This window comes from Scomber japonicus, chromosome 20 (genome assembly GCF_027409825.1).
Source record: "Scomber japonicus isolate fScoJap1 chromosome 20, fScoJap1.pri, whole genome shotgun sequence".
Taxonomy (NCBI): domain Eukaryota; kingdom Metazoa; phylum Chordata; class Actinopteri; order Scombriformes; family Scombridae; genus Scomber; species Scomber japonicus.
In genome coordinates, this window is record NC_070597.1 from 6,642,752 (window position 1) to 6,655,099 (window position 12,348).

The window sequence follows — 12,348 nt, forward strand, 5'->3', positions numbered from 1 at the left end:
GATAATTAAATAGCATCCAGTAGTGCTATAAATAGTATTAAATGTACATATTAATACAATGCTTCTGTGCAGTGGAGAACCATTGACAACATATTTACATTAATTCAATACCAGTAGCGCAACTTTTTTGTGTGACCTTACTGTGTGGCTATTAACAATATTCACAAACCAGGCACAAAAATATATATTGACCCCTATAATCAAACTTGACTGTGCACAATTTCTCTTTTAATGTAAGTGAAAACATTCCTTCTGATAGTGTTTCCAGTTTTCTTCATGCCAAACTGAGTAAGGACTGATTATTTTGGTGTAGTTTATAGTTCATGATGTTTGTGTATAAGGAGGAGGGGTGTGTACTTTTTATTATCACGTTGAGGCAAAAAAAACAACACTCCCAACATTTTTTTTGACTTTTCTTTGCATTATTTTTGCGCTGTCAGCACCATCACTCTTCATCTGTGTGATCGGGTCCAGCAGAGAGCTCACGGCTCACTCTCAGTGAATGGCGACCACTGCAAAAAGTCTTTGTTCTGCAGCAAAGCCGTGGCTTCATCCCCCTCGCTTTGACTTCCAAATGAAGCTGTATGCTGTCTGATACTCAGTGGCACACAGGAGATCAGTCAATAGGAGGTTTAGCTGTTTACCATCAGTGGGGATGACCCAGCGTTCACCTCCGCATGTCGGGGGGCTGAGGGTTTCTCTTAGAGCCAGCTTAGAGAACCATGGATAACAGCAAACGGCAGACAGCAAGTGCAAATGAAATGACATGACCTGAAATTATTTTGAAGGGGCGTTGAGAACGACGGGGTGTTCACCACTGGGACATCCTATGCAGACCGTTCCCCTGCAGAAGAAGAGACAGAGATGGTATTGTTGGTGGTGAAACAGCAACATATGTAGATGATAGGAAAATACTCCACTGGAAACCTGTTTTTTAATAGTTGCAAATATCCTCTAAAAAGGGATGAAAGCTGCCTCTGAAAAAAATCCAGCTTCCTCCTCTGTGGAGGATGACTGCTGTAGTCAGCTTGGATTCACAAAATTAGAGTTGTATTTACTTTCCACTACTTTATTTCAGTTTCTGAATTGGTAGTGTAAAGGTTTTGCATCCAAAGTTACTCTAATGGAACTAAAAGGTAGTGCTGCCTTTTGATAGATGTGGAAATTACAGTGATGTGACTTTATGATGATTCATTTACCACCAATTATTCAGTAACCTACAACCTGGGGAAGGGCTGATTTCAGTCACAGTATAAGGCAGGAAACAGTGTCACTATATGTGCAGAAACTTGAACCACTAACAAATGTGCTTCTTCTTTGCTTTCATGTATATGCTTAGTAAGTTTGACATGAATTTTCAATCAAATACGGCTAAATACACAGCTACCTTTTCCTCCTTTCCTTCCTTCAGTTGGCTAAAACAAGTAGCTGTTTACTTTAGTTATATTTTGGTGTACTTTGGGAAAAATAAACACATTATAAATGCGTATTTTAGACTATATTTTGGTTCACAGCAACATAGCTGTCCAGGTTTTGACATAAAACTCCCTTATGTAAGCTGTTGTCTCATGTCCAATGCAAATATACTAGCTTTACATACATATAATAAATGTTAAAGATTAATCTTGCAAGGGAAAAAAAACAGAAACTGTGTAGTCAGTTAAATATTTGGCAAAAATATGATGACTTATTTAACTTAAAGTCCACCTGAGTATTTTATACTCATCTTAAAACATGTCTGGAGGAGATATTTTAATAAATAACCAAAACCAAAAGATATGAAATTACAACATTTGACTATGTTGTGTAACTATATGAATATGACACATACTGAGCAGGTAGACAGAGAAGTAGATTATGCTCCATCCGTAGTTTGAGATATTTCAATGGTTGTTATGATTTATTTCACCATGCCATTTGGGTATTTTCCACCCACTTTAACAGCTGTGAATCCAAACTGACAACAGCAACTGTAATTCACAAAGCTTAGAGGCATGTTAGGTACTCAAAAAGTATGTTTTCAGTAGAGTATTCCTTTTATTTTTACAATATATAAAAGTAGGGAAAAACCACAATAGGGCCACAAAGAGATGAATCAATCAACAACATCAAACAATAACCTCATCACCCACATTATTTATTACATTGGAAGAAGGAAAAACACGATGTAGAGAGCGTACTCAGTCCAATTGAACAGACGAGGTAAAAGATGAGGCCTGGAGAGAGTGAGCTCCATAAGGGGAGAAAAAAAAAAGCCAGACAAAGAAGTGATTCATAGTCAACCTGTAGAAGGAGTTGCTATGGCTACAGCAGGAGCTAAGAGGTCGACATGCACTGAGGCGAGAGTATAGAAAAGCATCTGCAGGTAAGAGAAATGGATCAAGAGAAGTAAGGAGTGAAGACGGAGATGCGTTGGAGTGGAGAGGGGGTGGGGGGGTGGTGGTTGGTTTTCAGGTACGACCTACGCTATTTCCGTTTGTCTGTGTGTAAGGAGTGTTGCCGATCTCGTTGTGTTGCGACAGGGTGCTGCTCCCGCTGCCGCCTGCAGAGTTGGTGGAAGCTCTGGGAATGATCGAGTCATAGGGAACGTCCGGCGGGTGCTGCGTGAAGTCACAACATGGTCCGTGACAAAAACATCCAAGAAATGTGTGAGGGGAAAGGATCTTTACCCATCTGCTATTTGGAGAAACCTCCCCACACTAACTGAGCTAGTTTACCTCTTTAAATCATCTCTTATCAAACCCTTACATACTGTTCAGAGTCATTTTTTTACATTTGAGAGCAGCAAAGCAAACCCTATACACATTTCTTTTAAAGGGCTCTTCCTAATGTGACCGCGAATATACAAATTAATGCATCATAGTTTTATTTTTGTGCAGCTGATACACATTTTTGTATATGCAAATGTCCACATTTGACCTGTATTTATTGAAAAAGTTTTAAAAAACCAGCATTCAAACATGTTTTATTCATCATATTCTATAAAACGTTATCCTGGACCATAACATAGTGATTGTGAATGTTTTTTTTTTCATTCTGTTTGCTCTCTGACAGTTTAATTAAATATTTATTAAGGTGAATTGGTGTGGAGATTAATTATGAGTCAGAATATGAACAGTATGTAAGGCTTAAAGCTCTGCGATTACTTTTTCATGGTAAAATTAAACTTTAGGGTTTTAGCATTGTTGTAGTCGACTCCTAAAGGATTTAGCATTTTTTAACTTGATCCCCCAGAAATTGCCTGTTCTCACCCACAGTGCACTGGATAAGTGTTAAATTGGGTTACAATAACTTGTGATGAATGTTGAAACAATGGGTTTTCTTTCATTTCACACAAAACTAATAAAAAACAGGCTCCTCATTTTTTTTGGCCGATGACTGCTGATTTTATCAGCTGAAGCTACTAAATACTTACTCTAACTGACTTGTTTTAAACTACAAACATACTGCCTAAGAAAAAAACTAATAAATAAATGAAAAGAAAAAGTTGGTATTCATAAAGAAAATCATACGTTTCTATACATCCTATCTTGTTGAACTGTAATCCTTTTATAATGCCTGCATAGTAATGAAAATGACTAGATTACAGTATGTTATCATCAGCAAATAAGATTTCAGTATCAAGCTTAGCAATGGCCAGAAATTTAATTAATTATAATATTTGCCCAAATAAGACTTTATAGGATTTTGTAGTAAATTGTCCAACATACTCCATCACTCACCATCATTGATGACGTGAGCATGAATCGTTATGGGCATATGCACCTTTTGTGTGATATTTGGAAACTACTACTATTAAAAGAAAACCATTGGATATGTGAAATATGTCAAAACAATGAATACAGTCATGACCAAAACAATACACCTTTTTATAACTATTTGTGTACTTAATTTGGTCCTTAATGCTTCCTCAATTTTGAGCTTATCTGAACTTGCCTCTTGATATCAGATACAGTTCTGTAGTAATAGGCTGAGATGTTGGCAGGGGTTGTTTTAGGTAAACATCTGCACGTTTGTATTATGAATATGTCTGAGATAAGTCACCTTCAGTTAAATTGGCACAATGTCCTCAAACCCCATTCACATACTATGTCACGTCGAGTCTGTTCACTGTTACTGCCAAAGGTCGCTCATTTCAATAATAATTTGCTTATCACATGATGGATAGAGCTGTTTATCCACTACACCCCAAACGCCATATTCAAATATGTGTCTGTAAACAAACCATTTAGGTATACTCACATTTCCTATTGCCTTAGTGATGAGAGCCAGTTCAGTAGGCTGGTACACTGAACTACGCAGCTGGCCGGTGTAGCCGCTGTATGGAGATACGGGTTTGGATGCTGTAATGGATAGACAGAGACAACGAATGTTATTATTTTGTAGTGAAGATTTGACATAATGGATAATATAACAAGCTTTTAAAATACAACACATTGTTAAAGATGAGACGAACAATGTGTATAGTTAAGGTCACATTTCAGATGTCTATGAGTTGTTAACAGCTCCACCAAATAGTGTTTTATCCCTCTAAACTTCTCACATAGTTTCATTTCAAATGTTCAAATGATCCAAAATTTCACCAAAAATCAAAGACTAGAGAAAAAGTCCAAAAACTGAAAACACATTAATTTTCTTCTTTCCTCTCCCATTAATCATCTCACTGCCCCTCACATTTATCTGGTGACCCTTCTGAGGGGCCCCACCCCTAGGTTGGGAACCACTGGACTAAACTAGCTAACTGTATATAAAGTAGTGTAAACTAGCTAACTGTATATAAAGTAGTATAAACTAGCTAACTGTATATAAAGTAGTGTAAACTAGCTAACTGTATATAAAGTAGTGTAAACTAGCTAACTGTATATAAAGTAGTATAAACTAGCTAACTGTATATAAAGTAGTGTAAACTAGCTAACTGTATATAAAGTAGTATAAACTAGCTAACTGTATATGAAGTAGTGTAAACTAGCTCCACTTCCAGCAGCTACAACAGTAACATGCTGCTCTAACACTGATGCTTCACTATTAATAATCTAATGATGTCATATATAATAATATATAACTACTTTTACTGTAATACTGCATACTACGTCACTCATAGTACTGCAGTACTTTTACTGTAATACTGCATACTACATAATACTGCAGTTCTTTTACGGTAATACTGCATACTACATCACTCATAATATTTATGTACTTTTGCTGTTGTTAGGGTTACGGTTAGTATTTTCATGCAGGATTTTTACTTGGAATGAAGTATTTTCACATTGCTGAATTGGTACTTTAACTTAAATAAATGATCTGAATACATCTTCCAGCACTGTAATTTTTTCTCCTAACAAGCCCTCTGTGTGATATCTGTAGGCCTCTAAAGTGCTATCGTTCCCCGGCAACTATCTCTTAAATCTTTATATTACAATCACTGAAGACACACAACAGCACTGAATCACCAGAACAAGACAACCAGGTGCTATCATTCCTCTATCTTGTTTGTGCCTTTAGTGATACATCCTGTAGAAACACCCAGCACAGACGGAAGAAAGAGATGATTTCGTCACACTCTGTGGCTCCAGACATCAAATAATTTTCTCCAGGATGAAACTGTTACCACACCTTAATCACCATGGAGACGATGCAAACACAAGGTGCGACATTTCTGGTGGGAATCGGAGGCAAAGTGGCAGTGTTTGCATGTCATACAGTAGTTAGGGATGCAGTTAGGATGCTAGAAACTCATTAACAGGAATGATTCAGAGGCTACATTCCCACTGAATTCTTCACTGCAAGGTTGGGAATGCAATGTGAAGGCTGATTGAATTTTCCAGTCAAGGCTCTGAGGCTATTATTCACTTTTTAGTCATTGCTCACAATGCAAGGAAATAAACTATCGGGGGAGTTAACAAGGAAGTTAATGATAAAGAAAGTCAAACGTTGCTAAACCCAGGTCTCAGTATGTTCTTATCACACAGCAGCTGTGAATTAATCAATGGATCCATCAATCAATCTTTATTTATATAGCGCCAAATCACAACAACAATCTCAAGGCGCTTTACACATAGAGTAGGTCTAGACTGTACTCTTTAATTTAATTTAAAGAGACTCAACATTCCCACATGAGCAAGCACTGACCTCATGAGCAAGCAATGATTATGAAATGGACTGAGCTGTCTAAAATAAAAGTGCATATAAAGTGTGGTGTACTGGAGACAACTTGATGGAAAAACACTTTAAATCAACATCTCAACACAGTGACACAAGCTGATAAACTAATGAAAAACCTTCCAGGACCACACAGCACCATCCTCGTCACCATCTATAAGAATCTACTGACTCCACCAGGAGTCCTGATGCTGAGCGGGTATCTTTGAGGCTGAAGGACTTACTGTTCTGTTCTGTCTGACTCTGTTCCTGCGACATATGATAAGATCTCATTTGGCTCAGAACTTAAACAGCAGCATATTAAATTCTGTGGGCTCATCACGCTGATGAAAAACAAGCCTTTTCAGGGTATTTGGTGTTTTTTGTTGACTTGAAACTTTGTCTATCCTCATCGCTGATCTGTTCAAAGCTGTATAATACAAATAGCCTATAAAGATGACAAAGGACAGCCTGTACAACTTGAATCACAAAATGATGTAAACCCTCCTACAGACATTTCCAATTTGAGTGAAGTACCTTTGAGCTTGAACCTCCCTCAATAACAAATATGTCTACTATACTAACATTTCCTCTACACACAACAGTAGGAGTTAAAACCTGCAATATGAAAATGTGGAGCTTTGCATAACACTAAGGTCATGTCATGCCTGAGAAAATTAAGAATTGGACATCTATCTAACAGTTAGTCTGCCCAATTATGAAACAATTCAGGTTCATAATTTTTCCAAGCCTGTCTTAAAACAACACTTCTCCGCTGTAATCATTCCTCCCAGCTGTTAAAAGATCCCCTTCAAACGTGCTGTCAAGTAAAGTAACGGGGGCCAAAATCCACAAGTCTATCCACACAGTCATTTAAAAGTAGATGTGAAGCTTATATGACACATTTACAGTCTTTTTAGCATCAAATCCCCTCTTTGTATTTACCTGTTGAGCTGTGGTGGAAGAACAGTAACAAAAAAAGGGACTTTGGCACTAAAAAGACTGTAACGTTGAAATATATCTTCTTGAATTAACTAATTTGGACAGCTGAAGCTTCAACAGCTTCAGATAAACTTCAGACTGCAGAGGTCAGTAAAATTGCTGCTTTGTATTCAGTATATGAGTTCTATATTTAGTGTAATGACGTAATAAATATCCACATGTATGTTTGATGAGGTGACAGACGTAAATATCCCATTAATAAGCTTTGTATCACAGGAATACTCCACCCTACTTGCAAATGAGGACAACGCCCATGTAGACAAATTTGTAGATCATCTGAAAGCTGCCACCTCACATTCACATCAGTTACAATGAATCCCAGAATAACCTACAAATAGGAAGGTTTGGAGTATTATGAATATATGTATCAACGCCATATGAGTAGTTTGAGAAGTTTCATCTCATGTTTTGATGCTGGGATACGAGTTGGGCTGGGTCCAAATTATAGTCAACAGTCTAACTGGGTGGTGGTCTGTGACTGTGATGGCCTGTCTGTCAGTATATCTGATACCTGAATGGATCTGAGTTGACTCTCTATCAGCCCTGATTATGCCATGCTTCATAAACACTACAGGTGCAAATGTGTGGTTGTTTGTGAACTAAAGTTTAAACTCAAATGTTTATGCAACATCAAGTTTGGATATGTTTTCCTTTGGTCAATTTTGGACCATAATGTAGGAAATATAAAATCTCTATTGTAGGTCTTCTGACTACAACTGCCATCCTATGTGAAGCTATAGACTGTTTGAGCAAATGTGGGAGTAGTTCAACACTTGAAAAACAGATTTTTGGTAGAGTATTCCTTCAAAACTGAAACTGACAAGCAAAACAATTCAGCTTTAAACTTGCTATATAGGTGAAATAATGGGTTTTGACTGTTTAGGCATTTGAACTCAATGATTTCAAAAAGGGAGGGGCTACATACCTTGGTTGGGCTCATCCATAGAGAAAGCCTTGTTTTCCATGAACATATTCTGGGAGCTCTGTTCCTTCAATATCGTCTCGTATCCGACTCCTTGGCTTGGGTACAAGTCTTCCCCGAAGTTTTCCTGGCTTTCATCATCACCGCCGAAACAGCAGATATGGGGAATAGTGTAGAAGAGCAGGAACACCCAGGCGTTTGCCACCAAGGCGATGGCCAAGGTGGGATCATCCCATGTTGGGATTGTCCCCACCCTTTCATTCCCGTAGACGTACATGACGATCCATGCCACCCAAATACACACAGAGAACAGGCTGCTCAGAAGAATGCCTACGCCTTCCTTCTTCCACTGCTTGTGTTTGCCCCCCATGATGGTCAGACTTGCCACCACTACAGCCAGAATCAGGGTCATCACGTAGATCAACGCCATGACAAAGTCCTCGTTGGCGATGTTGCAAGGTATAAGTGTTTCTCCACCCAAACCAGCTGTGATGTTGAGTGGATGGCGCACTATTGTGATGATCAGCCATTCTGTGTTGATGACCACCTCCACCAGCCACAACGCCACCGTCCCTAGACATAAGACGCATCCCTGGGGCCCGCTGTTGCGCCTGGCGAGGATGTTTAGCCTCACACATTCCATCAAAAGGCAGGCGAAGCACCCGCCAAACAGCACCCCGAAGAGGAACCTCCGCGAGGTGCAGGTAGAAAAGTCCTTCCCCACAATGAAGGCAAAGGTGAGGCAGAACAGACCGGCATTGCAGATCAGGAAACAGGCTTGGAGACCTACTGAGCTCTTGCGGTTCTTGTCTTGTGTGAAGGCTAAGCTGGCCAGCAGCGAGATGAAGAGGACGAAGGAGAAGATGATGCCAGCTGCTGCGAAGGCCTCCACCACAATGCCCCAAACGGCACTGAGATCACACAGTTTGTAATAGAGGGAGTCCACATCAGGGCCGCAACCCCTAGGGGGGGTGAAATTGGCAGCCATGGCTACTGGGAGAGACCAGAAAGGGACTTCAATATGGAGGAACCTCTCGTCTGTTGCTCAAGGATCCTGACAGCACCTGTTCAAATGGGAAAACAGGGAGAGTCTGAAAAGGGTCTGATGTGGATATATCTAATATAAACTCTAAATACGTCATTCAAGATTAGGAAACTGTTGTCCACACCCAATCCAGCAAATATTACACTTGCATGAGTCAGTTTACACACGGCAACACATAGCATTCAAAACAACAAAACCTTTATCATGGTGTTTACCCAGTATACACATATTAAGACAAGACTTAACTGTTATTCAGAGCTGGAAATGCTGAAACCAAGAACTCAAAGCATTCACCAAAATGTCAAACTCTGGACTTTTTTCCCAACGGTGATGTTAATCATTAATTGGATCTGGACATATTGTTTCTGTTTTCTGTACAGCGGCATTACACCTGAATCAATGAGTTGAAAGTGCATGCTGCTCCAACTGCAAATAGTCAAATCCTTCATAAATGATACCTTTTCAATGTTATCTATTTAAACCAGAGTGCTTCCTACTTTCTGAATAAACATCTCCACAATCCCAGTCTTGTCTTTCTGCTGTGTCTGGCTCTTTTTCTTTGTCCCCGTCAGATCTAATTACACTGAGCTGAGGACCGTCTCAGAGACAAATCAATAGGCATGTGATGGCAGATGTTCCTGTCTTCCTGACTTCTATGACTCAATCATACCAAGGATCTTTCCGAAACAAAGGAATCAACCTTTTCTGTGTCTTTCTGTGTATTTGTTTTGTCCTTTATTTGAACCTTTAAATTAGTTTAAGACGAATTTCATTTTAGAGGTCACACATACATATATTCATGAAGGGGCTACAGCATTCTTGATGGGATTTCAGGCTTTTCACACTGAGAAACAAAAGAGCATGGTGATACTCATTGTTCAGCAATGTAAAAAATACTCAAAAGCAAAAATCCTGCATGAAAATTCCTACATAAGTAAAAGTATTATGAGTGATGTAGTTAAAGTATTACAGTAAAAGTAGTGATATATTATTATATATGACATATTACTGTTGTGGAGGTGGAGCTAGTTTACAATATACAGTTAGCTAGTTTAGTCCAGTGGTTCCCAACCTAGGGGTGGGGCCCTCCAAAGGGTCAGCAGATAAATGTGAGGGCTGGTGAAATGATTTAATGGGAGAGGAAAGAAGAAAAAACAAAGTTCTGATACACAAATCTGTTTTCAGTTTTTGGACTTTTTCTCTAGTCTTTTTGGATCATTTGAACATTTATTGAAATGAAACCATGTGAGAAGGTTAGAGGGAAAAATCACTATTTAGTGGAGCTGTTAACAACTGATAGTCATCTGAAATGTGAGCCTGACTACACACTGCTTTTTGTAAGATGAGCATAAAAGGTTGAAACCACTGGTTTCATCTTTAACAATGTGTTGTATTTTAAAAGCTTGTTATATTATCCATTGTGTTAAATCTTCATCTGAAAGGTAACTAAAGCTGTCAAATAAATGTAAAGAAGTAGAAAGTACAATATTTCCCTCTTAAATGTAGTGGAGTGGAAGCATAAAGTAGCATCAAATGGAAATGGAAATCAAACACTGTATTTGAGTAAATGGCCATACTATTAGACTCAAGATAATGTTCACCTTCACCATGGAGAGCTCAAGGATCAACTGTTTTAAAGCATGACTGCAATTTCTGAACGCTCAAGGTAGAAACTCCATCAAAATCCAACAAATCAATAAAATAACAACAAAACTGGTTCTAAATTCTTCTTCATTTGACACATTCCTCGTCTATGTCCCCACTACCTTGGGAGAACAAAACAAAGCCAAAAAAAGAGATTCACTCATAATCTTTTCAATGTATCTATTAAACACTCTTTCAGGACTATGAACATACAGGTACAAGTCTGTAAGATACAGATTGGGTTGTAACTTACTGATGATATTCAGAAAACAGAAAATGATCATTTGATTTTATTTAGTGATGCATAAATCTCCACTTGCAACCATTGACAACAAGGCTAAGTTTGAACGAGTGAACAACTGGATGGTCTTACTGTATTTCAACTGGTTTGTGCTTATTTCATAAAAATGCTTTTTGTAATATGTACCATAAAAGTAAAAATATCAGCTGATGTGATTAGAGCTTTAAGGTAGATCCTGCTTTATTTCTTTATCATTTTGCGTCATAATGTGTTTTCAAGACTCACTAATGTAACGTTTTCCTAAGTTTATTTGCATGTAAACTTACGGCCAGTTACTTCTGCCTATTGCACAAAAGGTAGGAGCAAAAAATACAACTTTATTTATTCCTCATTATTATGTGCACATTAGCCTATGAGATCATTTAAAATAAGATCAAAATGAAGTATTTTATGCAGACAACAACTACATTTTATATAACTTATATATATATATATATATCACTCAAAGGCATAAGAAAACTCAATAATGTTAATAATAATAGCATTACATCTGTATATTGTCTGTTATCTATTATTATCTTTTCAAAATACATACAGTTTGATGCATCTGAACCATGAAAAACTGTTTACTTCAGGGTGTGTTCAGGGAGCTTAAACATTATGGGCTACATCACCATCAACCATGCACACTTTAACCTGCATAGCTCTACCAAAGACACAAAGTATTAAATACCTCGAAGAAAAGCCAATTTGATCAGACTACACCTTTAAAAATCTACAAAAACAGAAGAACGTTTGGTATATTTTCCTATATTTCTAATAAAATCAATCACTACTAATATATTAGATTGTAATAATTGTTATCTCCAAACACGCAGAAGAGCATATCACAAATAAAACGATTTAAAACATGGTTAGGTTTACTGTGAATACACTGAGGTTAAGTCTGAAGTGTTAAAGTACCTGGATGTTGTCAGATGCAGACTTCACCTCTGCTGGTTGTTGATCTCTGAAACGCGTCTTCACCTGCTCCAAACGGCGGTGAGGATTTAAAAAAATCCTTTATAGTCTAAGAAAAAGTTTCTATTCTTCGCCAAGTCTGAGAGAAAAACCTCATCAGACTAAAACCAGCTCAGCTCGCCCGAAAATAAAACTTTACAGACGCTTTACAGGGTTTCCCCCAAACGATGTGACTGCTGTGACAATCTCTCTCTCTCGCTCTCTCTCTCTCTCTGTCGCTCTCTCTCTCCGACTCACTCACACACACAACTTTGTCTTTATATCCTTATGAGGACCCTGCATTCCCTCGCCCCCTACCTTTGTTGTACCTCAAATTGTTGTTTGAGGTTGTGAGGA

The 12,348-nt window shown here is 38.2% G+C and overlaps 1 protein-coding gene across 2 annotated transcripts; it reads right to left on the reverse strand.

Moving 5' to 3' along the window:
• Positions 1-316: 316 nt before the first annotated feature.
• On the reverse strand, positions 317-12,195 carry gprc5c (G protein-coupled receptor, class C, group 5, member C). Of its 2 annotated transcripts, none has more exons than XM_053340823.1 (5): positions 11,956-12,195; positions 8,066-9,126; positions 4,243-4,343; positions 2,466-2,600; positions 317-844 (listed from the first exon to the last, which is right to left on the reverse strand). In XM_053340823.1, the coding sequence occupies exons 2-5, from the start codon at positions 9,048-9,050 to the stop codon at positions 812-814; spliced, it is 1,254 nt and encodes a 417-aa protein (XP_053196798.1). In that variant the 5' UTR covers positions 9,051-9,126; positions 11,956-12,195; the 3' UTR covers positions 317-811. The 2 variants fall into 2 exon arrangements, with proteins under 2 accessions (XP_053196798.1, XP_053196799.1); XM_053340824.1 differs by having other exon boundaries at positions 2,462-2,600.
• Positions 12,196-12,348: the final 153 nt, after the last annotated feature.